Below are 26,785 nucleotides of genomic sequence, written 5' to 3' on the forward strand. Positions count from 1 at the left end.
TTAAATTGAATGTTTGATGATTATGAGGGACTAACAGTTATATTATTCAACTTAAACAAGAGTGGCCAAAGCCTGTAAACTACGATGGCACAAGGGGCGTAACCGGAGATAAGTCAGGGCCTTCGTCGTTGGGTAAGTGGTATAATATTCCTTTTAGTTCCTCTTAAAATTAATGTTTCAATTTAAAATTTTAACCCTTTTAAATGGAAGAATTTGTAATTTTGACCCCTCTAGAAAATTATTTAAGTCAATGTCAGTTATTTTAATCTTTAACATGATTTTTAACTTTGACCCCCAAAATTTTGTAATTTTCTCCATTAAAATATTATTGCATTGACATGCATACACATATATTAGATTATGGCATGCTTCTCAAAAGTGCTTCTGAGAAAAAAAAAACACTTTTTTAAGAGAAGTTAAAATTTTCGGCTTATGAAAAAAAATATTTTTGGGCCAATTTTTTAACTTGGGAGAAACACTTTTTCTCTAAAAAAACAACTTGTTTAGGAATATTTTTGTAGCAAAAGTACTTATTAGAAGCATTACTAAACTCCATTACACCAACTCAATTCTCAATTCTCACCTATCATATCCTCAATGAATCTTTGAATTGAGAGGAATGAAGATCCTCCATTGACAATTGCTTTCCTAGCAATTTCAGCCATTTCCTTCGCTTTCTTCCTAACTTCACTACCGTCATCCATTACCTGCTTGACTGCTTTTTTGATCTCGTTGGCCGTCATAACATTGCTGGCATTAAGTTCTTCGTAGTCAAGTCTTAACTCTATTGCTAACCCTAATTCCTTCATCTTAAAAGCGTTCAGTTGTTGTTCAGCGTACATGGGCCATGTTACCACCGGCACTCCGAACCACAAACTCTCAAGGATAGAGTTCCAACCGCAATGAGATACGAACCCTCCTATTTCTTCGTGGGCTAGAATCTTCACCTGCGGTGCCCACCCGTGTATCATAATCCCCTTCCCTTGAATCCTTTCCATGAACCCTTCTGGCAACATGTCCTCAATGTAATGAACACATCCCGATCCATCGTTTCGTGATGGTTGCCGTGGTGACAATGATTGCACACGCAAAGACCATAAGAACCTATATCCACTTTGCTCGAGTCCAAGAGCTATTTCTTTGACTTGGGGTGCAAGAAAATGCCCAAAGCTTCCAAAACAAAGAAATATCACCGACGATCGAGGCTGTTCATCGAGCCATTTCATCACCTTTTTGCATTGAGCCAAGTCCAATTCAGTGTAAGGCTTACAATTGATATCTAGCACTGGCCCAACAGGATAAACTGGGGGACTTCCTCTATCAGAGAAACCACTAATAGCATAAGGTTCAAGCTCTTCAAATGTATTAACCATAATCCCTTTGACAGCCTTGAACTTTTGAGCAGTCATCATAAACCAAGGATAACCATTATCCTTGTCAAACAAAGCCGAAGGCAAAACATTGAAAGGGACGGGATTGATAAATCCCGAGCTCAACTCGTCAGGATAGGACCGTTTAAAATCAGGGCTATTCCAAGTATCATCGTGTTGAGTCGTTAGGTGGAACAAAAGACTCAAGAACCCTGCATTGGCAGTTAAAAATATATACGAAGGGATGTTAAATTGATGAGCAATGTCGACAAGTGGCACCAACAGCAAATCGAAAACTAACCCTGTAAATGTGTCCAAATCCGATCTCGATCTCGATGACGAGATTTCAGTGACAAAGTCTTTCAAAAGCGGCATATGTGTTTCCATGAGGGCATCGACGTGGTCTTTGATGGATTGCGAATGATGATCAACAACCAAAGAATGATGTTCTTGTTGAGACACATCAATGAATTCGAATCGGTCTAGTTTCGATGTCTTGACCGATTCGATGTAAGCATCGGTGAAAGAATCGGAGGGTGATTTAACAAAAGCAACGGTGATCGAAATCCAATCATCGTGATCAATGAGGCGCTTTGCGAATTCGAGAATTGGGATCAAGTGGCCCTTGCTTGTTTGTGGAACAAATATTAGCTCTGCTTTCTTCATTTTTATTGATGCAAAAATTCATACTGAAACTGAATATAGAAAATGAGAGTATAAATAATAGATAAATATTTGGAAGTTTTTTAAAAATAAATAAATGAGATCCACGTTGTTTTAAAGGAATTCCATTTTTTTAGTTAAAATATCCTGCATTAATTATACCAGCTAATAATTCATAAATAATTTAAATTATTGCTAATTATATTATTAAATTATATTAAAAATAATTTATTATTATATGATAATAATAAAAGTAATATTAATTGATGTAATAATATATTAATGTGAAATTAATTAATTTGATCATACGACTCACATCTTTTAAAAGTTCTACATAAAATATAACATAAAACATAATTAATTAATAAAATTGTAAATTTAAAAAAAAATTATTTCCTCAATTCTTACCTATCATATCATCAATCAATTTTTGGATCGAAAGAAACGAAGATCCTCCGTTGACAATTGCTTTCCTAGCAATTTTTGCCATTTCCTTCACTTTCTGCCTAACCCCACTGCAATCATCCATTACTTGCTTGACCGCTTTTTCGATCTCGTTGGCTGTCACAACATTGTCGATGTTAAGTTGTTCGTAGTCGAGTCTTAGCTCCACCGCTAACCCTAATTCCTTCACCATTTTAAATGCGTTCATTTTTTGTTCAGCGTACATAGGCCATGTTACCATCGGCACCCCGAACCACAAGCTTTCGAGGATTGAGTTCCAACCACAATGGGATACGAATGCTCCTATTGCTTCATGGGCTAAAATCTCCACCTGCGGTGCCCACCCATATATCATCATCCCCTTCCCTTGGATCCTTTCCGTGAACCCTTCCGGAAACATGTCTTCATTGTAACGAACTCCTCCTAGAGCATCGTTTTGTGATGGTTGCGGCGTTGACAATGATTGCATGCACAAGGACCATAAGAACCTGTATCCGCTTTGCTCAAGTCCAAGCGCTATTTCTTTGACTTGGGGTGCAAGAAAGCGCCCAAAGCTTCCAAAGCAAAGAAATATCACCGATGATTGAGGCTGTTCATCAAGCCATTTCATCACTTTTTTGTGTTGAGCCAAGTTCGACTCAGTGTGAGGCCTACAATTGATATCAAGCACTGGCCCGACAGAGTAAACCGGGGGATTTCTGCCATTGGAGAAATTGCTAAAAGCATAAGGTTCAAGCTCTTCAAATGTATTAACCATAATCCCTTTGGCAGCCTTGAACTTTTGAGCAATCATCATATAGGCAGGATAACCATTATCCTTGTCGAACAAGTCAGAAGGCAAAACACTAGAAGGGACGGGATTGATAAATCCCGAGATCAACTCGTCCAGATTGGACCGTTTAAACTCAGGGATATCTCGAGTCTCACCATGTCGGGTCGTCAAGTGGAACAAAAGACTCAAGAACCCCGCATTAGCGGCTAAAAATATATACGAAGGGATGTTGAATTCATGAGCAACGTCGACCAGTGGTACAAACAGCAAATCGAAAACAAACCCTGTAAAAGTCGTGGAATTTAAACTTGATTTTGACGAAGAAATGTCAGTGACAACGGTTTTCAAAAGCGGCAAGTGCGTTTCCATAAGATCAATGACGTGGTCTTCAAACGACTGCCGATGATGATCAACAATCAAAGGAACATTGATGAATTTGAATCGGTCGGGCCTCGAGGCCTTGATTGATTCGATATAAGCATTGGCGAAAGAATCAAAAGGCGATTTAACGAGAACAATGGTGATCAAAATCCGGTTATCGTGATCAACGAGACGCTTTGCAAATTCGAGAATTGGGATCAAGTGGCCTTTGCTTGTTTGTGGAACGAATATTAGCTCTACGTTCTTCATTTTTATTGATGTAAAAGTTCGTACAACTTAATAGAGAGAATGAGAGTTTAAATAATGGATGCTTGTTTGGAAATAAAAAAAAAATGATATCTTCGTTGTTGTTGTTTTTTTTTTAATTCCATGTTTTTAGTTTTTTTTTTAATGATTTCCATGTTTTTAGTTAAAAATATATTTTGCTGTATAATTCATAAATAAAAAAATAAGTTGCTATTTTTCAAACATCTTAACAGTTTTAACTGGTTTCTAGACATTGAATTTAGTCATAGTCACAATTTTAACCTTTAATGTTTAATCATTTGTTAATTTGATCCTTATTTTTTAGTTAAATTTGAGAGAGTCAACTCATTTATTTATTTAAATAATCTTATTATAGGTTTTGATCATATCTGTTCTTTTTGATGCAATACCTAAAACTACTCATAGTCCCCCAACCCATAAATAGTAAGATAATGCACTTCACGCACTCGAACTTACATCTTCCCACATTTATAACAATGCTCATGCTAATCAAAGACTCAATTGACAACTCATTTTTTTAAAATGAAAATATTGATTAAAATATTATTTTTGATAATATCGATACGATAATCTGTGTGACAGTCTATGTATGCTTTATGTCAACATAGCACTATTGATCTTATATGTCACGTCAACAAATAAATTTAAAAAATATTTAAAAAAACAACAAAAAGTCCATAAATTTGAAATAAAAAATGAAACAAAAATGGATTTTCATGTGAATTGCAATATTTAAAATTTTAATATTTTAGTTAATATTTTCATTAAAAACAACAAGTTGACTTCAATAGTCAAATTCAATTTTTTTTAAGGTTAAATTTCAATGTAAAACGTTAAACAATTCAAGTTTAGTTTTGAAAGATGTGATCAAACAGATTTGAAATTTTTCCAAAGCTGTTCGTATTTGTATGTTGATTTTTGTAAACGATTATTTTGATATTAATATGTAGCGGAAATTTATGAAAAAAAAAGTTAAATTATTGGCAATGAAATGCACGAATGGTAAGATAATTTATGGTAGTCCCTTTTGACATTGTAATTAATTTAAAAATATAATGATGTCGGTCGAGTCTTAGTTTAATTGATATGAATATTATTGTCAATATTTAAAACGCATTATCTTCCTATTTATAAGTTGGGGAGGGACTATGAGTAATTCTAGACATTGTGTAAAAAAGAACATATATGATCACAACATATAATGAGATTATTCTAAATAAATAAATAAATAAAAATAAAATGCTAAATAGATAAGTGGTAAGTTCACTAGTTTTTTAATCCACGATTTTGAACGATTCACGAGTCAATTGATTTAATCTTTTTTTTTTGGACTAATATCCCAACCGATTTTTGGTCTAATTGATTGATTATTTCCGGTTTAAACAACGTTGGATAAAAGTACACACCAATAAAATAAAAGTCGATTTTTCTGAACTCAAATTTTGAGAAATTGAAATTAATTTTCTTGTTTAACTTTGAACTCGATTAAATTTTTCGGTTGGATTGAAGCATTAAAATACTTAAATTTATCTTCAAGTTACATGTAATTAACAATTCTAATGTCAAAAAAAAAAAGCACCTTCCTTAAACCGTTCCATTTAAAATTTAAATCTCAACATTTCGTTCTCTTATTTTAATTTAATTCTTTCATACAAATCCTTCATCTATAGGATTGAATAATGTTTGACATTTTGGCAAATGCTAAAGCTTTAGGACCTTGAATTGTTAAGAGTTCAAGTCTCGTGTTTTGGCAATCGTCAAGTTATTTTAGTTTCAAATCTCATCATGTGTAAATTATATCCAAGATTTTGATTTTATTACATTGTGTTGAATTAATTTTAATTCTAATTGATTAGATATGCTATTTGGGTAAACTATCAAAATAGTCACTTTTGTTTGGCTCATATTACATTTTAGTCACTTATGTTTGAAATGTTACGCTTTAGTCACTTATGTTATCACGTTGTAACATTTTAGTCACTGAGCCGTTAGTTTCTGTTAATTGTGTAATAATAAACTGATGTAGCACGTTAAATCACCATTTCAAACAAAAATTCTAGGTTAATTTATACAATCGGTCCTCATATTTTTTCGTTTGGAGCAATTTAATTTTTTTCTTTTATGTTTTTTTTAACTTTCTTTCTTTCCCATTCTCTTATGCTTCTCCCTTTGATTTCCTCCCTTCTCCATTTCTTTCAACGTAATTTTTCTATGTTTTATTTTTTTGAACAATTTAATTTTTTCGAGTGAGGCGAGCTTGTGGACTAGTTAAAAATGGAAAACATAGAAAAACTATGTTAAAAGAAATGAAGAAGGGAGGAAAATAGATGGAGAAGCATAAAAGAATGGAAAAAAAAGTTAGAATAACATAAAAGAAAAATTTTAAATTGTTGAAAATGAAAAAATATAGGGACCAATTGTAAAATTTAACCTAAAATTTTCGTTTGAAATGATGATTTAATGTGCCACTCAGCTTATCGTTACACCATTGTCGGCAATTAACGACTCAGTGACTAAAATGTTACAACACGATAACGTGACTAAACGTAACATTTTAAACAAAAGTAACTAAAATGTAACCTGAGGCAAACAAAAATGACTATTTTGGTAGTTTACCCTATACTATTTTTATGATTCATTCTATATTTCCGATAAACTCCTTAAAAATTTGAAAATTAATTTCTCTACCGGTATAATTGGTAAATCAACTTTTATAATCCTAATAGTACTTGTTGCCGATAAAATCATGTGAAAATCCTTCTACGATGTTTGTAAACAATAATCTTATAATAAACTATATGCTAACGTGATCCTTAATTTTACTAAATTAGATTGCTAGTGTTCTCCAAAAAAACATATGCAAGGTTGTTTGAATTAAATGACTAATTAAACCGATATTTGTCCGGGGAAAGGTAATAAATCAATTGATTTAGAATTCAATACGAACTGGTTCTGAAAACCTTGAACATATGTACCCATTTGGAAATCGTGAGGTAGATAGCAATTTCCGATAACAAATAAGGACACATACAACCAATGTTACTACGAATGCAAATCAATTACAAATAAAAACTAGAACACAATTAGTTACTTCTATAAAAACGTAATTCGACAGAGTAGTCTTCTTCCACTCGTTTAGTAAGAACGAGATATGATATATTCAAAAGTAAAACACCTAAATAAGATTGGTAGTGACCCAAAAACAAAATTGTGAAGATAATGAAGAACAACACACCACAAGGAGCAAACACATTTTAAATAACAATGTTCATTACCCACTTAAATCTTAGATGGTTAAAACTTACTCCAAAGGTTCCAGTGAGTTTATTTATAATTAGTGTAAAAAAAACGGTGACGATGAGATTAAATACTGTAACGTGAAACAAAAAAAAAATTCCCATTTAAAATGGTCCTAACCCCTTTGTATATTTAAAATTTAATCACTTTATTTTTATTTAAAATGGTCCTAACCCCTTTGTATATTTAAAATTTAATCACTTTATTTTTATTTTTATTTTTAATGGGATTTAATCCCTTTACTTTTTAAATTTCAAAATTGAGACCTAATAGTTAACAGTCTCAAAATTCTTTTGTCAAATTAGCTATGTAATATTTTGAAATAATAACTTTTTTCACTTGATAATCAATTAATCATGTAAGAAGAAGATTTGTAATAAACAAGAATATTAGATTTGTATTTTTAAATTCAAAAAATAGAGACACTAAAACAGACTTTAGAGCATATCTTAAGCATCACATTATGCAAATCAATACAGAAGTTGGTGAATTATTCATAAGAGACATAATTAACTTGTTCATTGTGAAAAGAAATTATACACCAAATTCTTCATTATAATAATTACTAGCCCTAAACTTGCAATTAATTTGAGAAATTTAGTACTATTTTTCCTAAAACACACAATTAATTTTTTTTAATATTAAGGAGAGTGCATAAAATTAAAGCAAACACAAGTATTTTTAGTCTTTATTTCTACAAACCAAAATTTACAGCACATATTAAAAAAAAGACGAAAATTAAAATTAAAAAAGAGAGCAAAAAATTCAGAAAAATCACCTGCTTTTGCTATCGTAATCGACGATCTCAGAATCAGTAACGGATCTCGAATGTTGAACAATAGATCGACCGATCGAATTGATCCAATCCTCTTTCTCTTTCTCCGTATCAGCGATGAAATACATGGTGGAATCTCGAGTGGAGAGCTCAAAAGCGAATGCCTTATTGACGATATCCTCAGCTCCTTTGACGGTAAGGCAAGATCCTACTGAAACAACACCGCGAGGAGAAGATCGGCGGCTGACCGAAGCCGGATCCTTGAACCATAACAGTTTGCCTTGTTTCAAGATGAACCAACGGCGTCGCCAAGTCTTGATGTAATCACCTTGTTTGGTTAACCAACCGGCTCGTTCCGGGTTGGTCCAGAACTCGACGCCTTTATAATCATCGGGATTCGGGTCCTGACCCGTTGCTGCTCGCCATAGATTCTCCATTTTTTTTGAAGAAAGGGAGAGGAAAATGGCGTGTTTTTGAGTGAGATGTGGAATTAGATTTGGATTTTTTCTTCTTTTTTTTTGGTTAATGGGAGTCGGTCGAAGATGCCTTTCGTCTTTTTCAAAACGTCGACGTTTATGTGATAGATACGTGCATTTACCCATGTGAGGTCAAAGATATATATACGTTTATATACTGTGAAACTTAAACTTAAGGCCACGTTTGGTTCGCTGTATTGGATTAGAGGTGTATTGGATTAGAGGTGTAATGGAATAGAGGTGTATTGGATTAGAGGTGTAATAGCAAATCAACTGTTTGGTTGAATGTAATGGAATAGAGGCGTAATAGTAATCTTGTGTTTGGTTGAATGGAATAGAGGGGTAATAGCATAATGGAAAAAACTAAAATGATTAGAATACCCTTAGCATAAATTTGTTTAGGTAACTTATTATTGTTATTGTTATTAAATTTTAATAAGATTATTAATATAAATAATAAATAATTTAATCATATTTTAACATAATTATTATTAAATATATTTTTTTATAATATATAATTTGATAAAATATATGAATTTATTAAAATTATAATATATAATATTATAAAATATAATTTAAAATAATTATTATTAAATATAATTTAACAAAAATATATAATTTAATAAAATTCTTAGTATTAAATATTCTTATATGAATTTACTAAAATCATAATATATAATACTATAAAATAATTATTATTAAATATAATTTAACAAAAATATATAATTTAATAAAATTAAATATTCTTATGATTGTATCAACAAACTTCATCAATTTCTTCTATCAAATATTAAAATATTTGAACTTGACTTTGAATAATGATTTTACGATTGTTACTTTACCATCAGCAACCCAAGTTAAATTTACTTAACAACATAATGAATTAGGGTTTTTCTTCATATTCCCAATTATGTATTCTGTTTCCCAATAATGAATTATGTATTCAATTTCATTTTTGTTTCTAGATTTGACTTGCAGCAATTTTGGTCTTCAATGTTGTTTTCTTCGTTTATTTTAACTTTTTTTTTGTTATATTTTCTGTAGAAAGATGGATTTTTTATGATTAAACTTTTAGACATGTTTATTTTTAATTTTTTCCACAAGCATTTAGATAAGAAAAATATTAAAACTATTCAAAAGTTACTTGTTTGCTTCAAAACGAATTATATAAGGACTAAATTGCTCATTTTTATATTAGAGGACCCAATTTGCTCTTGAATTTCTAATAGTTTAACCAACAAAAGTCTTACATGACCTAACAAAAAACCTCTCCAACTAAATTGCACGCATAACTTGTTTAGCAAAGTTCATTATATTGTGATACAAGAAAACTGATCTGAGGCAGTACATGAACTGTCCTCTTTCTCTTCCAATGTTCGGCACAACTCATCTACTTCTTCCCTGCATTAGTAAACTGATCACTTAATTTGCTTATATAAAATTCAACATGCAAATACTATACACATTCTCTTAGACATGCTAAAGAGTAAAGACTTCAAAACATGGGGCATATACCATATACACACTTCTAGACATGTTCATTAGTGGTTTAACACTACTTTCTTTGATTTTGGTTTGATTGCAGTTCTTTATGGGACACGTACTTTCTTTGTCAATGCGAAGATATCACCTACTTTAGCCTCAAATCTTTGAACAAACATTTTGCAAATTACATGGCAGGCAGTGCATTAACTTTTCATATTAAAAAAACCATGCAAATGATAAAAGAAATCCACAAAGTTTCTAAACATGTTCCATTCCAACACAATCAAAACCGAAGCATGTGAACATAGCAGGATCTTGAAACAGAAGTAAGTCATGGCATAAAAAGACAGGAAAATGCACAAAGAACAAATAAGCACAGATGTGACTACCACACAAATGATGCAACTAACAACATCAGTAACAAAACATGGAAACCTTAAGTTTAGTTGTTAAAGTGACATACTTGTCTTGATTAAATAGGTCAATGATCTGTGTTCTTCCATTGTCATGGTTAAAAAAGATGAAGAGGCTCCAATGCATAAGCCATATTCTACTCTGAACTTGGTTCAAAGGTGATGAGAAGCTCTGCAGCAAAAAGACCAATAAATGAGTCAACGAATAATCGGAAAGCAAATTGTCAAAATAAAAACCGAATAATCAATGGGGATATAACCAAAACCTTGGAATTGATTATTTCTTTCAAACGATTAAGTTCTTCAAGAGCAATATCCCAGTTTTGCATCAGTATCTCGGCTTCCCCCACAATGCACTCAAGCTCCTTTCGCTGTTAGTACATAAAGCCCGATACTGATACAGATAGTCAGCAGCACCAGAGTAGTTGCCACACTCAAATTGGAATTTTGCATACTGATATAATGCCTCTATTTGATCTGGACCAATCTGTTAAAAAATTAATTTTATCCACCATTAAATTAAAAAAAAACTTCAATTAATTCAAACCCATGCAAAATCAAAACTATAACAACAAAGAGCATGCTAGAATTTTAGCACAAGAAAGCATATGCATCTATTTGGTTATTCTTTATATTTTCCTTAAAAATCACATAATGTTATGACTAATACAATTTCACACTTGAATGGGTTATTCACTAAAAATCAAGAAGGGGTTAAAATAACATAAAAATAACCTTAAATTCATGAAAAAGGGGGGAACAGACCTGGTAGCGGTCATTAAGCATCTGGAGGTTATACTGTTTATCAGCACGCAGTTCCTGAACAGCGTTAGCGTTTTGCAAGAAAGTAACGACAGGAGCGGCTGCATCTTCCAAAGCTTTGAGACGAGCGACAACCTCGACTCTCCTATCGACCATGTCCTGAGGGACATCATCGGTGCGGTACAGGCTCTTATGGAATATTTGTCTTGTTCAAAAGCTCGATCTTTGCTTTCAAGATCTGTTCATCTGGGTATAGTTGTCGCTCTTGCAAGAACTCCAGCAATGGTTGTAAAGTAAAAGAAAAGAAAAGGTTGAGAGACAAAGGGAGCAAATCGGTTGAGCAAATCGACAGAAGGCAGAAGGAAGGAAGAGGAGACGCAATAGGAAAGCCAATCAGGAGGGTAAAACAGGGAGGGTAAACGAAGCAGCACCTAAACTGAGCTTTGGGGATGTATTACAAATCGATGAATTTCACCGATTAGGTCAGGAATGTATTACACCCGTAATAGCATTACCATGAACCAAATAAGGGAATAAATGAGGCTTAAGTGGGGCCCACTGATTATAGCCAATGCACCCAACCAAACATGCTCTGAGTATTTAGCATTTAAAGTCTTAAATCCTCGGTCTTAAATAATTTTAGAATCGATCCAATTGATTTATGTGGTTTGATAAAATGGATTATTAAAAATTTATAAAAATAAAAAATATTAAAAAATTAGTTTTATTGGTTCATGTCGGTTTATAAATTAATTGGTCTATTATCTCTTTTTAAACTCATACCTCGATTAGCTTTCAATCTAATTGACCCGATCAACTTTTACGGAACATGCGAAAGCTTTATTAATTTAAAATGTATTTAATTTAAGTTTCTTTTTGTTTGTTGATAATGTGTAATAATTTTATTAAAATATACTTTAAAATTTTATATTATTTGTACGTTTTGAATTTTCTATTAATTTTTGAATTTAAAGCTTGATTCTAAGTTTTGTACCTGAGTGCATTTAAGTTTAAACTCGGCTCGATAATTAAGCATATGGCTAATAATATGTTATGAGCAATAACACGATTTAATAATATAAAATATTTTAAATATATGTTAAAAATGAAAAATCCGATAAAGTTCATGAACCGTTTGAGTTGAGTATTACTAAACTTAAAGTTAATTAGATTAGTTGCTTAAACTCAAACTTGACTTAATAATTATCAAATAGAGTAATTTTTGAACACCAATCTTATTTACATCCCTAATTGTATCGAGGTTAACAATTGGATTTTATTTTCAAATTTGATAAGTAGGGGACTAAATCAAAATGTTTTTGAAAGTGCAAAATCAATTTTCTGATATATAACACGTGGAATGAGTGGGTTGGATGGTGAGCTCACACCACATGCTCGTTGCTGATTAGTAACCACATGTTTGGATTCAATCACTTTTTCGACTTTATCTTGGCAATCACTTCGGTTCTTTTTTATATTGAGGTTAATTTTTTTGTCAAATCAGGGTCTATTTGATTGTCAGTAAAATATTTTTCGTAAAATAATTTTTAGAAAATGTTTTATTTTTTTGTAAAATGATTTACTAGAAAATATTTTCTGCTGTTTGGCAGATTTCCTGAAAATATTTTTCGGAAAAGTTATTTTTACATATATTAATATATATTAATAAATTTTTATATTTTAAATTATTTTTACATATATTGCAATGATTTATTTATAATAATACTCAATTATTAAGATACAATATTAATCGTTATAAATTGAAAAAAACTAATATCAAATAAATTATTTGTAATTATGTTAAAAAAACAAGTACTGAATAATTAAAAAAAATAAGTTACTGGAAAATCGATAAACAGAAGCAGTTTTCTACCGAAAATGAAGGAAGGAATGAAGGAGGCGATAAAGAGGAGAGCACGGAAAATGTCTTATGGAAATTGAAAGGGTAAGACATTTTCCCTAAAATGTAACCCATTTTCCTTTGTTTTGGAGTTCATTTTCCAAATGGAAAATATTTTCCGGCAATCAAACGTTGGAAAAGTTAGAAATGAGTTTCCGGAAAATCAAATCCGTCAATCAAACAGACCCTTAATCTTTAAACTGGTAATTGCTTTTGCATTTAGTCTGATTTTTTTTTAAGTTAGTTTATGATATTTCTTCTAAAACTTTACCGTTCAAGTTTCAATGCGAGAATAATTGTTAAATTTAAGCTTTAACGTGAGAATAATTGTTTAATTTAGGTCTTAATATGATAATAATTATAAAGTTTAAGGACTAATTTAAAGAAGAACAAAGTTTAAGCCCAATATGAGAGAGAGTTACTAAGTTTAAGCTCTAATTAATAATTTAAGTATGATATATGACATTTTGATATTAGGGTGTGTTTAGTATTACTTCTAATAAATATTTTTTACGCAAAAATATTATTAAATTATTTGTTTTTTAAGAATTTTTTTAAAATTAAAAATTGGCCCAAAAATACTTTTATCAAAAACTACAATTTTAGCTTATCCCTAAACTTTAAATCTGGTTTTATCCTTATTTAGTTCCTGAATTTGATGACTTCTTTCCTGGCCTTTGGGGTTTTTTTTTTCTATCTATATTAGTATTAAATTTTTATGTCACAATTATCGTTTGAAATCTTTTAAGATTTTAAATAATCTAAGTTGTCAACTCATGGATTAAGTATTGATTTATCCATTTTTGTTTTTGTCGGGTTTACTTAAGGGAACAAGCTATTAGAAGAGCTACGAACAATTTGATTATCATTTCGAATCAAAACTTGAATTTTAGAAGTGAGATTTAATCGAATTAAAATTCTGGGTTGAGCTCGAATTTTCTTTTTCTTTTTCTTTTTCCTTCAGATTTTCTCTGTTCAATTCAATTTTGGTCAATGGATTGCACTTACAAGAACCCAAATGCACCCATAGAGGATCGAGTCAAAGACCTTCTTTCTCGAATGACTCTACAAGAAAAGATCGGTCAAATGACCCAAATAGAGCGAAGTGTCGCCACTCCTGCTGATCTCAAAAGCTTTTCCATCGGTACCTTAATTTTTTTTTTCCTCTTTTAGGCATTTTCTCGAACAGTCTGTTGATAATTTTTGAGAACTAGAGAACACTGATTAGCCTTAAATTTTTGGCAGGTAGTATACTGAGTGCTGGTGGAAGTGTGCCATTTCAGAAAGCATTGCCAGCTGATTGGGCTGATATGGTGGATAAGTTCCAGCAGGCAGCACTTGAGTCTCGGCTTGGTATACCGCTTATTTATGGGATTGATGCAGTTCATGGTAACAATAGTGTTTATGGTGCCACTATATTTCCTCACAATGTTGGACTTGGAGCTACTAGGTTTGTTTCTTCTTTGATTTTAAGTCTTTTTATGGTAATTTCTAATATTTCTTTGATCAATGCCAATGTTGATGAAGGAAAATAAATGAATATTGTGATCTTAATTTTCCCCTATATTACATCATGTCCATTAGAGAGAAAAAAAATATATAGAGTTTTTGACTGGTACTAGGTGTTAAAAATAAGTGATGTTTCAAAAGAACTTATCCCACCTCACTTATTCTAAAACTTTAGACTTTTGCTTATAATATAGAGTCAGTTGAGAGGATGGACTCGCGCACACGAGAATTGGACCCCAAAGTCCATTGTTGTGCAAATCAATGGATTTCCTCTTGCCCGTGATAATCTCGTGTTTTTAAACATTTCGTTGAAATTACCCAAAAGCCTTGTGTTGCTTGATCTCAAGTGCGAGTGCTAGATGTATATGTTCAACATAGGTGTGCTCTTTTTTCTAAGTTTCCCCCTATAATAAGGGGTTGCTCCTTTGGGGCAAGTGCCGGATATAGGTATGTGTTGAGCACAAGGATGCTCATTTTTTTTTCTAGGTATTAAGAAAGAGGGAAAAAGGGAATTGGACTAGAACTAGGCACTCTTGTATTATGTTGCTAAAAATCAGAGGCAAGTGCTGGATATAAGTGTGTCAAACACAAATATGCTTAAAATTTTCTATGTTTTTAAAGGATCTTAACGTGTATCCATGTCTAATTATGTGTGGATATGAATATTTTTAGCAAAATGAAGAGGCAGAGTAACATAACTCTTGTATTTAGTCTTCTCCATTTCCTCATCCAACTTTTTACAGTAAAAGATTCATGGGAGTATCATTTCAAATACAGTAGTTGTATCTTCTAATTATTGAAAATTATATGCATATGATAGAGATGCAGATTTGGCTCAAAGAATTGGGGCTGCAACTGCTCTTGAAGTTAGGGCAACTGGCATTCACTATGACTTTGCTCCCTGCGTAGCTGTAAGTACTGTAAAAATAATTAGCCAAATGTGCTTTGATTCTACCGTGTTGTACCAAGTCAAATAATTACCGAGATACTAGACCTGATAATTCGTACGTCCATGTTGTGTTCATGTCATAATCATGTTTAAGATCTTTTTTATATATTATAAAATTTTCTATTATATAGATTTTGAGACATTAGTGTATTATCACAGGTATGCAGGGATCCCAGATGGGGAAGATGTTTTGAGTGTTATAGTGAAGACACCAACATTGTTCGAAAAATGACTTCCATTATTACAGGTTTGCAGGGAAAACCACCGGCGGACTACCCGAAAGGCTACCCGTTTGTAGCTGGCAGGTAGATATATTCATGTTGGATTCTGTATCAACTATCAACAACCATATACAGGTATACCTCGTTAGAAACTTGTTTCAATCTCTCATCATCAAGTTTGCTTGATTCCAGAAACAATGTCATTGCATGTGCAAAGCATTTTGTTGGAGATGGAGGCACTGAAAAGGGTATAAATGAAGGGAATACCATATTATCATATGATGATTTAGAGAGCATCCATATGGCACCATATCTGGACTGTATTTCTCAGGGGGTTTCCACCATTATGGCATCATATTCCAGTTGGAATGGACGTCAACTTCATGCTGATCATTTCCTCTTGACAGAAATTCTAAAAGATAAACTAGGTTTCAAGGTTTGGATCCCCATATTCTTTTCATCCGAAATGGCCTGTAGGTGTACTGTGAAGTGCCTATTATAGCAAGGCATTCCATCCAATGCTTTATGTAGCATATGTAACTTCGGGGGAATGTTCTGTTCAGGGTTTTGTAATTTCCGACTGGGAAGCACTCGATCGACTCACTGAACCTCGAGGCTCAAACTATCGTTATTGTATTTCTACTGCTGTTAATGCTGGTATTGACATGGTATAGAATGTTTCTTGAATTCTACAATAAATCTTTCTTTTGTTCATATCTTCATTCCTTGATTGAGAAAATGTGCAGGTAATGGTGCCTCTCAGATATAAACAGTTCATGGATGATTTGACGTTTCTGGTTGAATCTGGGGAAGTACTGATGTCCAGGATAGATGACGCCGTTGAACGAATATTGAGAGTGAAATTTGTTGCCGGTCTTTTCGAATATCCCTTCTCCGATAGATCTCTGCTGGATATAGTTGGCTGCAAGGTAAATATTGCAGAATTTAGCATCTGATAACTGAACTTTTGGAGCATGCTTTTGAAGGAAAATTTTTTTCCAACATTTTTCCAATAATTTATTGCGATTAGTTCAACAGTAAGCGGCCGAGTTTCCGAGACTCGGTATGTTTGCTTGTTAGGAGAAACATGTTTGCTACTTTTTATCAGGTAAATGTTTCTAAGGCAACCAAAGTCCTTGTTGATTTTATACTGGAGAAAGGATGGTCCTGATATTCTGATTTTCCTGCAGCTACACAGGGAACTAGCTCGTGAAGCAGTTCGCAAATCCTTGGTTCTATTAAAAAACGGAAAGAACCCTGAAAATCCGTTTCTTCCATTAGACCGAACTGCTAAAAGAATTCTTGTTGCTGGCTCACATGCTGACAATCTCGGGTACCAGTGCGGTGGTTGGACCAGTACCTGGTTTGGAGGCAGTGGTAGAATAACAATTGGTAAGTGGATTTATATCGAGTTTCCTTTCTTCTTATCTGTTTTTTCGCTTCTCTATTGTTTTTGAAAGCCAATTAACCGATCACTTATTTATAAAACCATACCATTTATCAACAAAATGCATGCATAGACATCTAATAACCAATAACTTTGCTGCAACGAGAGAGATGGGACTTATTCCTGAGTTCGTGTAGGCATTTGGGTTGATGGGTTTTCTTTTATATTTTAGGCACCACCATCTTGGATGCCATTAGAGAATCTGCAGGAGACAAAACAGAGGTGATTTATGATGAATACCCCTCAACAAACACCTTAGCAGGGCAGTACTCTTTTGCCATTGTAGTTGTAGGTGAACCACCTTATGCCGAAACCTTAGGCGACAACAAAGAGCTTGTAATCCCCTTTAATGGGAGTGATATAATCAGTTCCGTTGCTGACAAAATCCCCACATTGGCAATCTTGATATCCGGAAGACCCTTGGTTTTAGAACCTCAGGTTTTGGAAAAAGTTGATGCTTTCATCGCTGCTTGGTTGCCTGGAACTGAAGGGAGGGGAGTCACGGATGTTGTATTCGGAGATTTTGAATTTGAGGGTCGATTACCAATGACATGGTTTAGAAGCAACGACCAGCTTCCAATGAATCCCGGACAAAATTCATATGACCCTTTGTTTCCCTTAGGGTTTGGATTGACATACAATAAGGAGAAGAAACCTCAAGAGTAAGCAACTTGTATTCTATTTATACATCTTTTGTATAATGCATGTAAATGAGTATGCTCAATCACATTGTCATTAGAACCCTACCGTTTAGGTGCAAACCCGATATTTATATCAGAGCTCAAGTAACATGGATCAGTTTTATTACCATCCCTTAGTGTTTGAATGTATGAAATAAGGTCTAGCTTGCTATTGGTGGTTGTGGTCAAGAAAAGCTCTGTTTGTTAAAGGTGCTGTGAACAATGATGGTTTGTAATTTATGTTAGGCATTGCTATGAATAAACATATGTTATGAAAATTAATAATATATATGATCTCAAATTTAGCTCAAGCTTCAAACACGAAAGCTTGAGCCAAGCTTTGAGTCTCGAATTTCAAGTCTAACTCAAGCTTTTGAGCTTGGTTCAATTGCATCATACATGAAGGGGTATCAATTACACCAAAGGATAATTAACACATAAAAACAAAGACTAACTGAAAAGTACAAAAATTAAATCCACAATCCACAACTTATTCATAATAAGGACTAATAACGAAATTTGACCCTTAACAATATAATCACCATAGCTGAAAAAATCACTCACTCAACATCATACCCTTTCTCTTGAAGCTCTGAAATAACTTCATTCCTCATCCTAACCCAAAGCTTCATCGCTTCCTGTTCGAATTTCTTGTTCTGCATCTCTTTCTGATAATTAACCGAATCTTTATCGGTTTCTATTATCCCTTTCGGCCCAATCGTAGTTCCGATCATGCCTCCCTTAGCAACGAACTCTTCCATGGCCTCAGCATCACCGGGGTACGGAAACTCTCGCCGCTCATATAAATGGGCTAATTCCCTTTCTTCTTTTGGTCTAGGCTTCAACGTCCACCACCCTAGCGGCGACGTTTCGTTGTAAAGCCATGCGACGCCAAAGAGCGTGTAGGTGCATAGCAATGCCTTCCCGACTTGCTTCCAAAAGTAATGATCTTCTTTGCCTAATCCTATCTTTTTTAGATACTTGTCTGCGTCTATTAATTTTAACAATTGGAAACCTGGGATTTTTGAGAAAAAGTAGTTTCGTTTAGGCATTTCATCGAACAGGTTGAATACAATCAATTGAGGTGAAAATTGAATGAATTTATTTAATATTCGTCATTGAGATTTACCTGTTTTGGCTTCTTGATACCGTTTACGAACCATTGTTTGAAACCCAATCCAACGATCGAGAAATAATTTGAGTCTTATCGTATGATAATTATGATCGGAGAAAGTTTAACTTTGTCTAATAGTTCAAGGTGATAATAAGATCATATGTGATAATAAGATCATATTAGAAGATTGAACAGTTTTTTAATTTACCAAATTTATCCCTACACTTTTGTCAAATTTACGAGCATAATTCAGTACTTCTGGATAAAAGAAGGGATAATTGGGTCATTTTATGAGATTAATAGCATTTACACGAGACGGCTACAACGATGAGGTTCTCAACACTTGTATCGGGTTAATTCCATCGAATATCCCCAAGCTATCAAATTTATTTTAAGGGTAAACTACAGTCAAGGTCCCTAAACTATTAGGAAGTTTACATTTTGGTCTTTCAACTTCAAAAAGATATAAAATTGTCATTAAACTATTTGAAAATTTTCATTTAAGTCACTAGGCTACTAAAATCGTTGTTGTATAGCCTTCGCTATTCGCATTGCTGGCACCAATTGAAAGCTCTAGTTCCCCCCTTCTCTTCTATCGTTTATTTTTTTTTATGAAACAACTTTGAACGTCATAATCTACAAACCAAAATCCAAATAATTTTTTCTCCTATCTCCACTAATCTTCAAATCAGCTTGGATTTAAGATATGTTCTTTTACTCGTCGATGGGTGTTGATTCATCATACCAGTCGTCGAATTAACATTTGGAGCTCACTAACCAATTTTAAAAAAGAAAAGAAAAGAAAGAGAAACTTAACAACAGTGACTTAAATGAAGACTTTTCAATAGTTCAGTGATCATTTTGTAACTTTTTAAAGTTAAATACTAAAATATAAACTTACTAATAATTTATTGACTTTAAATGTAATTTATCCATATTTTAATTTGATCCTTAAATTTCAAAAATTAAGTCTCAAATCATCAAATTTGATCTACGAGTCGTGTCATTTTTGCATTGTTATTTAATGTCCAAACTAACCAGAGAATCTAACTGATAAAAAATTGATATTTTCAAAATCCAATTATATCGTTTTAAAGTTTACAGATTAATTTAAAACAAAAAGTTATAGTCTGAAAATATTCGATGAAATTAAACTTTTAATATAAAAATATTTATGTTTATAAGTTGTTTAACACTAATTTAAATGAAAATTTTTAAAATTTTATAACTTTGAATCAGTGGAAGTTTAATAATTTTATGTATAAAATTTTATCCATTTTTAATTAAGTGTTCGGTTAATTGTGATATTAATTTAGTCATCTATTTTATAAGTAGCATAAATATAAATATTTAGTAAAGTAAAATAATAATAAAATATTTTTTATCCCAATTAATCTCGAAAATATTCAAGAAAAGACATGAAATCCGTGATGTTGGCCCATTCTATTCTCAGATCCGTCAGTTAAGTATCTCGTTGAGCGCGCTTTCCCTTAAATCCGGCCACGTGTCCCCGCCTTTCCAAGCTAGCGAACATGGCTTTGTCCACGTCATCTCCAAACTAAAAAACGAAAACAAACAAACTTTCCAAAATCTCTCCGATATTTCTTTTCTTTTCCTTTCTTTCAAAATCATCCTCATTTTCTCTTTGATTTCATTTTCTTTTTCTTTTTCAAAAATCTAATTTTTTTGCTTCAAAAATATCTCAGTTCTTTCGCATATTCCCTCAAAAAAAAAATATCTTCATTTTGCCACTTGCTTTGTTAAATTTTTGGAACTTTCGATTCGAAAAAGTATATAAAAAAAGATTTTGACAGTGAGTTGCCAGTTGACTACACTCTTTTACGTTCACTCAATTTTTTGGCTTTTTTTCAGTGTATTATTGTTGTTTTTGTTAAGCAGATTTGGAAATAATGGCGGAAAACGGTAAATCTGCGACGGAGAAAGTACCGGCGGTTGCGAATCCGTTAAGCGAACAGCCATCGGAAATCGCATCGAATATCAATTACCACGCGCAGTTCAGTCCTCATTTCTCGCCGTTCAAGTTTGAGCCAGAACAAGCTTTCTTCGCTACGGCTGAGAGTGTTCGCGACCGTCTCGTCAAGGTATTTAACGGTTTCGTTGTTTTTTTGTTTTGCGTCTTTGATTCGGTTTATGTGTAAAAGTTTGTTAGCTGATTATGGAAGTTTTTTTTTGTGTGTGTGTGTGTGTGAAGCAATGGAATGAAACTTTCCTTCACTATCATAAAGTTGATCCGAAACAAACTTATTACTTATCAATGGAATATCTTCAAGGACGAGCTTTAACTAATGCGATTGGGAATCTTGACATTCAAAATGCTTACGCTGAGGCTTTGAATAAGTTAGGACATGAACTCGAAGAGATTGCTGAGCAGGTAATTCGTAAATCCTTTAAATTTTTTTTTGGTTTAATTACTTCTTATTTTAATTTGTAGCTGTATTTGTGATTTCTTTTACTAATAAGATGCATGATGTTATTTTCATATCAAATAATTTATGCGAGGATAATTGATAGAAGCCTATTTTGTTGTAGCACCGCCATTTTTTTTTTTCTTTTTTTGAATTCCTAGTTTTGAATGTGCATTAATTTGATGACTAAAAGTTTTGTAGGAGAAAGATTCTGCACTTGGAAATGGTGGTTTGGGAAGGCTTGCTTCTTGTTTTCTTGATTCTATGGCAACGTTGAATTTGCCTGCTTGGGGATATGGTTTAAGGTACAAATATGGGCTTTTCAAACAGCTGATAACAAAACAAGGACAAGAGGAAATTGCGGAAGATTGGCTTGAGGTTGGTTCAGCTTATTCCACCTTGAAGTTGCAGCATGGTCCCTGGAATATACACTGATTTTCTGTTTTGATTGGGAATTTTTGCAGAAGTTTAGTCCCTGGGAGGTTGTTAGGCATGATATAGTGTTTCCTGTCAGATTCTTTGGAAGTATTGAGATTAATCCAGATGGGTCGTAAGTGTTATAATCAAAGGCATAATATGCCCTTTTTGGTTGATTTTTTTGCTGGTATTTGTTTTAAACTTACTCAAAAGTGGCAAAGTTAATTAGTTCGTTTTCAATTAGAAAATGATCAATTTTAGTTCTTAACTCCTCATTATCATGGTTGTTTCCAATGCACTTTTCCATTCAGCTTTTGGGAGCAAAAGCAAGTAGCAAAGGAAACAACTAGAAGGCTTAGTATTGTATTATGCTGATGTTTTCTGGTCTGAATGTCATTTCTAACTGCTTCTATTTCTATATAGATATGAATTTCTTAATTTATGTTATATGATTTAAATGCATTGCAGTCGAAAATGGGTTGGAGGAGAGGTAGTGCAAGCTCTGGCTTATGATGCTCCAATTCCAGGATATAAAACCAAGAATACAATAAGCCTTCGCCTCTGGGAAGCAAAAGGTCGTGCTGAGGATTTCAATCTTTTTCAGTTTAATGATGGACAATATGAATCTGCTGCACAGCTTCATTCAAGAGCTCAACAGGTGATTATCAATACCATTAATGAGAAGCTGGTCTTGAAAGCCTTCAAATTGCAGAACGAACCAACTATGTTAATTATGAAAGATAATTTTGATTAATGAAATTGTTGGTTTCTGGGCACGAAATGATATTAATCTCCAAGCTTCTGAATTTATTTAGTTGAATAGCATATATAAGCTTCTGAAAAATTTTGTCTACATTTCATGTACCTATCTCACTGCATGTTTCTTGGCACTTATGGTCTATGAACTTTTCACATGCAGATATGTGCTGTTCTGTATCCTGGAGATGCTACTGAAGATGGGAAGCTTTTACGTCTGAAACAACAATTTTTCCTCTGCAGTGCATCATTGCAGGTTAGTTGATTCCGTTATTGCTTCCCTTCTATAAGATTCCTGGTTCTTTCATTCTTCTATTACATTTTTTCTTGTTGCTGGCCTCCCTTTGCGTAGTGCATTGTTATATGCTTGTGGACTTGCCATTATTTCTTTCATGGGTTGGTTGCATAAAAAGGGAAATTGTCCCATGTTCTTTACCCCAAAGTCTATTTACTTGTGTACAATTTACCTTTTGAAAGAGAAGGAACAATTTTAAATAATATATGATAGAGATCTATTGCACGTAAAAACTACTGCATGCTAAGTATGAAATGATCTGTATTCAAGAATAATCTTGACCATCGTTCCATGTAGAGTTTTCTGCTCAGATCTGCAAGTTTTAAGTGTATTTGAATTTTATAGACAAAAGCACACATCTTTTCTGCAATGAAGAATTCCAATCCAATTTTCAGTTTTCATCAATTCCATTTTAAGTGGTAGTGACAATTCCAATGATAGTTATATTTATAATTACATAATTTTCTCCCAATTCAACAGTGTCATGGTTGTTTGATTTTTCCTGCTAAAATTTATCATATTGGTCTCAAATCTCAATGTTGGATTGTTACAGGACATTATTCTCAGATTCAAGGAGAGAAGAAGTGGAAAGGGCTCATGGAAATGGTCTGAATTTCCCAGCAAGGTAGCTGTACAACTGAATGATACTCATCCTACGCTTGCAATTCCTGAACTGATGCGCTTGTTAATGGATGATGAAAGACTTGGGTGGGATGAGGCTTGGGATGTAACAACAAGGTGCCTAATTCTATTTTTCTAAGAGGGTTTTATAGTAGCCCATGTTGCTTTATGGCATGTATTGCCATTGTTTTCTTTTTTCTTTTTTTGACTATTAAATGTAAATAACTGAACCAGGACAATTGCATATACCAATCATACTGTCCTTCCCGAAGCACTTGAGAAGTGGTCACAACCTGTAATGTGGAAGCTTCTTCCTCGCCACATGGAAATCATAGAAGAAATTGACAAAAGGGTAATTCTCTTGTCTTTTACTTTCTATTTGTTAGAGTCTTCTAATTGCAAAGTTTAAGTTTTTTTCAGTTTCTTGCAATGATAAATGCCACCCGTCCTGACCTTGAGCATAAGCTTCCTACCATGCGAGTCTTGGATCATAATCCCCAAAAACCTGTTGTGAGGATGGCGAACTTATGTGTGGTATCTGCACATACGGTAAGTAAGTCATTCTACAAAAATCATCGAGGCTTGTAAAATTGTAGCGAAAAGCACTACTTTTGAGCTTGTTCTGTTGACCTCTTTTCAGGTGAATGGTGTAGCCCAGCTGCACAGTGACATCTTAAAGGCTGAGTTGTTTGCAGATTACGTTTCTATATGGCCAACCAAGTTCCAAAACAAGACTAATGGAATTACTCCTCGTCGATGGCTTCGGTTTTGCAGTCCAAAGCTCAGTAACATAATCACCAAGTGGTTAAAAACTGACCAATGGTTGACCAATCTTGACCTGCTTTCTGGTCTTCGAGAAGTATGTATCAGAATAATTCTCTGGAGTATGCTTTCTTTTATTCTTTCAAAACTATAATTGCAGTAATTTTGCATACTGAACTTATGCTTCTCCAACAGTTTGCTGATAATGCAGATTTTCAAGATGAATGGGCATCTGCTAAGATGGCTAACAAACAACGTTTGGCGCAATACATATTGCGTGTAACAGGAGTAAGTATCGATCCAAACAGTTTATTCGACATACAAGTTAAGCGTATTCATGAATACAAGAGACAGCTGCTGAACATTTTGGGTGCGATCTATAGGTACAAGAAGTTAAAGGTATCAAATCATACTGATTGTTCTTGGCAATTTGTTTGCTTAATGGAGTTCTGTGTACTGGCATTTCATTTTCAACCAGTATAATACTTTTTCTCTACCAAATTTGAAAATCATCATCATTATTATCGGTATTTTAACTGTTATTGCTGTTGTGTGTGTGCATAATCTTTCAATCTGAATGCCGTTTTTAACATCACGGTTTTATATTAATCAAATCATGCAGCTAAAACAACTTAAGATTAAACCTACCTACTTAAGAACTCCAAATGAATTGCTTCACCCCCTATGAGCTTTCATATGTACCTTTTCATTCATCACATTGATTTAGATATTTGATTTTTTGGTTCTTTAATGTTTATATCAAGTCAAAGTCGGTCATCAAATAATTTGCTCTGATTTATTTTCATGAAACTAATTTATGGTAGGAGATGAGTCCTGAGCTGCGGAAAAATACTACTTCCCGGACCATTATGATTGGAGGGAAAGCATTTGCCACATATACAAATGCTAAACGTATAGTCAAATTGGTGAATGATGTTGGTGCAGTAGTCAACAATGATCCTGAAGTCAATAGCTATTTGAAGGTAAATTAATTATTTTTGACTCGGTACTTTCGGCTTTTTGAGATCTTTTATTGTTGTAGGTTTGAAAGTCCTTTTTCCTGTTTTTCTCGATCAGAAACCCGTTGTCCTACATAATACTTTCATATCATATGCATTGTTATTTAGCAAAGCAACCAGTGGAATTGACGTAAGTTAACTCACTTGAAATGGAAATAGAAAGTTTACACATGAAATTTTGATAACTTTGATATATCTGATGATAAGGTTGAAGCATTGATGCAGTTACAGTTGCTTAATTGGTATTTAATTCCTTAAGTCTGAGGCTTCAGTTGTATGATATTCCTTATATAATGTTCTTAAATTTTTACCACTGGGCAGAATATTTGGTAAATGTCTTCAAACTATGTCAGGTTCATCCGACAAAACATTATGTTCTGTACTAATCGGAAATTTTCAGGTCGTATTTGTTCCAAACTACAATGTGTCTGTAGCTGAAATGCTTATTCCTGGAAGCGAGCTTTCCCAGCATATTAGTACTGCAGGCATGGAGGCTAGTGGGACGAGCAACATGAAATTTGCTCTAAATGGCTGCCTCATAATAGGAACACTTGATGGAGCTAATGTTGAAATCCGCGAGGAAATAGGGGAGGAGAATTTCTTCCTTTTCGGTGCAAGAGCTGATGAAGTCCCTCAGTTGCGAAAGGACAGAGAGAACGGATTGGTAAGAACTCAATTTATTATTGCAATTTGTGAACTTAGAGTCGGTGCCTTCAACTGAAATTAGCAGCCTCAGTGATTGGTGCCATTAAAATCAATATGGCTAGTCCTGTTAATTATGTAAAGTGCAACTTCCTTGGAGATACTGAATTTGTTTAATTGTTTTTTTACCATTGGTTAATGTTATTTCTAACTCACCCAACAGTTCAAACCCGATCCTCGGTTTGAAGAGGCCAAGCAGTTCATAAGAAGTGGGGCATTCGGAAGTTACGACTACAATCCACTTCTCGATTCTCTAGAAGGTAACTCGGGTTATGGTCGAGGTGATTATTTCCTCGTCGGTCATGATTTCCCAGATTACATGGATGCTCAAGCCCGAGTAGATGAAGCTTACAAGTAAGTCCTAAACTTTACTTTTTAAATCTGAATGTCCCAACTTACATGAACGATAATAACATGTTTACTAAAACGTTATATGTATTATTATTGCTCCTTCAGGGATCGCAAGAAGTGGCTAAAGATGTCTATACTAAGCACTGCTGGCAGCGGCAAGTTCAGTAGCGATCGGACTATAGCCCAGTACGCTAAGGAAATTTGGAATATCGAGGAATGCCAAGTACCGTAATTCCGACCCAATCTCTTTTGGCAATCACGTTCTAGTTTTATGATAATGAAAAGCATACATATATAAGAATGAGTAATAGGATTTGCATTCCAAAACCATATGTCTTTAGCAAAAACAAAAAATAAGCGAGAAACCCTGCATCTCGATTTCACCTTTAAATGTAATAAACAAAGTAACGTGTTTTACTGAATTGCCTTTACTAGTTTGTGGAACTTTAGTACAGTATTAAAATTTTAATTTTAGTAAGCAGAATTCACTCCTTGAAAGATATATATGTAT

At 33.4% G+C, this 26,785-nt stretch overlaps 7 protein-coding genes across 8 annotated transcripts; 2 read left to right on the forward strand and 5 right to left on the reverse strand.

Moving 5' to 3' along the window:
• Window positions 1-479: 479 nt before the first annotated feature.
• On the reverse strand, window positions 480-2,036 carry LOC107891960 (UDP-glycosyltransferase 71K1). Its single transcript, XM_041108677.1, has one exon. The coding sequence runs from the start codon at window positions 2,034-2,036 to the stop codon at window positions 573-575; it is 1,464 nt and encodes a 487-aa protein (XP_040964611.1). The 3' UTR covers window positions 480-572.
• LOC107936291 (UDP-glycosyltransferase 71D1) lies at window positions 480-3,921 on the reverse strand. The gene is made up of 3 exons (XM_041109652.1): window positions 2,442-3,921; window positions 1,672-2,065; window positions 480-1,582 (listed from the first exon to the last, which is right to left on the reverse strand). Exons 1-2 carry the CDS (start codon window positions 3,877-3,879, stop codon window positions 2,055-2,057), a joined length of 1,449 nt encoding a protein of 482 aa, XP_040965586.1. The 5' UTR covers window positions 3,880-3,921; the 3' UTR covers window positions 480-1,582; window positions 1,672-2,054.
• Window positions 3,922-7,854: 3,933 nt separating this feature from the next.
• On the reverse strand, window positions 7,855-8,554 carry LOC107936204 (pleckstrin homology domain-containing protein 1). Its single transcript, XM_016868924.2, has one exon. It carries the CDS (start codon window positions 8,404-8,406, stop codon window positions 7,969-7,971), a length of 438 nt encoding a protein of 145 aa, XP_016724413.1. The 5' UTR covers window positions 8,407-8,554; the 3' UTR covers window positions 7,855-7,968.
• Window positions 8,555-9,613: 1,059 nt separating this feature from the next.
• On the reverse strand, window positions 9,614-10,680 carry LOC107891958 (eukaryotic translation initiation factor 3 subunit E-like). Its single transcript, XM_016816892.2, has 3 exons — window positions 10,610-10,680; window positions 10,394-10,515; window positions 9,614-9,846 (listed from the first exon to the last, which is right to left on the reverse strand). The coding sequence occupies exons 1-3, from the start codon at window positions 10,670-10,672 to the stop codon at window positions 9,756-9,758; spliced, it is 276 nt and encodes a 91-aa protein (XP_016672381.1). The 5' UTR covers window positions 10,673-10,680; the 3' UTR covers window positions 9,614-9,755.
• Window positions 10,681-13,627: 2,947 nt separating this feature from the next.
• Window positions 13,628-18,089, forward strand: LOC107891956 (beta-glucosidase BoGH3B). 2 transcript variants are annotated; one of them, XM_016816890.2, is made up of 9 exons: window positions 13,628-14,149; window positions 14,251-14,455; window positions 15,335-15,425; window positions 15,623-15,768; window positions 15,877-16,120; window positions 16,248-16,352; window positions 16,431-16,613; window positions 16,875-17,076; window positions 17,304-18,089. In XM_016816890.2, the coding sequence occupies exons 1-9, from the start codon at window positions 13,999-14,001 to the stop codon at window positions 17,795-17,797; spliced, it is 1,821 nt and encodes a 606-aa protein (XP_016672379.1). In that variant the 5' UTR covers window positions 13,628-13,998; the 3' UTR covers window positions 17,798-18,089. The 2 variants fall into 2 exon arrangements, 1 of the variants encoding a protein (XP_016672379.1); XR_005923224.1 differs by lacking the exon at window positions 17,304-18,089 and having other exon boundaries at window positions 13,639-14,149; window positions 16,431-16,792; window positions 16,875-17,013.
• Window positions 18,081-19,275, reverse strand: LOC107891957 (uncharacterized). Its single transcript, XM_016816891.2, has 2 exons — window positions 18,941-19,275; window positions 18,081-18,826 (listed from the first exon to the last, which is right to left on the reverse strand). Exons 1-2 carry the CDS (start codon window positions 18,972-18,974, stop codon window positions 18,372-18,374), a joined length of 489 nt encoding a protein of 162 aa, XP_016672380.1. The 5' UTR covers window positions 18,975-19,275; the 3' UTR covers window positions 18,081-18,371.
• A 1,246-nt stretch (window positions 19,276-20,521) lies between these two features.
• LOC107935941 (alpha-glucan phosphorylase, H isozyme) lies at window positions 20,522-26,752 on the forward strand. Its single transcript, XM_016868606.2, has 16 exons — window positions 20,522-20,738; window positions 20,825-21,027; window positions 21,138-21,317; window positions 21,553-21,729; window positions 21,816-21,901; window positions 22,237-22,426; window positions 22,688-22,780; window positions 23,373-23,557; window positions 23,675-23,792; window positions 23,861-23,989; window positions 24,081-24,299; window positions 24,398-24,601; window positions 25,027-25,185; window positions 25,622-25,885; window positions 26,087-26,277; window positions 26,380-26,752. The coding sequence occupies exons 2-16, from the start codon at window positions 20,836-20,838 to the stop codon at window positions 26,504-26,506; spliced, it is 2,514 nt and encodes an 837-aa protein (XP_016724095.1). The 5' UTR covers window positions 20,522-20,738; window positions 20,825-20,835; the 3' UTR covers window positions 26,507-26,752.
• Window positions 26,753-26,785: the final 33 nt, after the last annotated feature.

This window comes from Gossypium hirsutum, chromosome D13 (assembly GCF_007990345.1).
Source record: "Gossypium hirsutum isolate 1008001.06 chromosome D13, Gossypium_hirsutum_v2.1, whole genome shotgun sequence".
In the NCBI taxonomy this organism is placed as follows: domain Eukaryota; kingdom Viridiplantae; phylum Streptophyta; class Magnoliopsida; order Malvales; family Malvaceae; genus Gossypium; species Gossypium hirsutum.

Bases quoted from the DNA above. Each gene is read 5' to 3' on its own strand.
- LOC107936291 (XM_041109652.1), bottom strand. From the start codon at position 3,879: ATGAAGAACGTAGAGCTAATATTCGTTCCACAAACAAGCAAAGGCCAC.
- LOC107891960 (XM_041108677.1), bottom strand. From the start codon at position 2,036: ATGAAGAAAGCAGAGCTAATATTTGTTCCACAAACAAGCAAGGGCCAC.
- LOC107891958 (XM_016816892.2), bottom strand. From the start codon at position 10,672: ATGCAAAACTGGGATATTGCTCTTGAAGAACTTAATCGTTTGAAAGAA. The intron at 10,516-10,609 runs GTTTTGGTTATA...TTTTTGCTGCAG, and splicing joins AAGAAATAATCAATTCCAAG to AGCTTCTCATCACCTTTGAA. The intron at 9,847-10,393 runs GTATGTCACTTT...TTACTAATGCAG, and splicing joins GACCTATTTAATCAAGACAA to GGAAGAAGTAGATGAGTTGT.
- LOC107891957 (XM_016816891.2), bottom strand. From the start codon at position 18,974: ATGGTTCGTAAACGGTATCAAGAAGCCAAAACAG. The intron at 18,827-18,940 runs GTAAATCTCAAT...CAAAAATCCCAG, and splicing joins GTATCAAGAAGCCAAAACAG to GTTTCCAATTGTTAAAATTA.
- LOC107935941 (XM_016868606.2), top strand. From the start codon at position 20,836: ATGGCGGAAAACGGTAAATCTGCGACGGAGAAAGTACCGGCGGTTGCG. The intron at 24,300-24,397 runs GTATGTATCAGA...CTTCTCCAACAG, and splicing joins TGCTTTCTGGTCTTCGAGAA to TTTGCTGATAATGCAGATTT. The intron at 26,278-26,379 runs GTAAGTCCTAAA...TTGCTCCTTCAG, and splicing joins CGAGTAGATGAAGCTTACAA to GGATCGCAAGAAGTGGCTAA.
- LOC107891956 (XM_016816890.2), top strand. From the start codon at position 13,999: ATGGATTGCACTTACAAGAACCCAAATGCACCCATAGAGGATCGAGTC. The intron at 14,150-14,250 runs GTACCTTAATTT...AATTTTTGGCAG, and splicing joins TCTCAAAAGCTTTTCCATCG to GTAGTATACTGAGTGCTGGT. The intron at 14,456-15,334 runs GTTTGTTTCTTC...TGCATATGATAG, and splicing joins GTTGGACTTGGAGCTACTAG to AGATGCAGATTTGGCTCAAA.
- LOC107936204 (XM_016868924.2), bottom strand. From the start codon at position 8,406: ATGGAGAATCTATGGCGAGCAGCAACGGGTCAGGACCCGAATCCCGAT.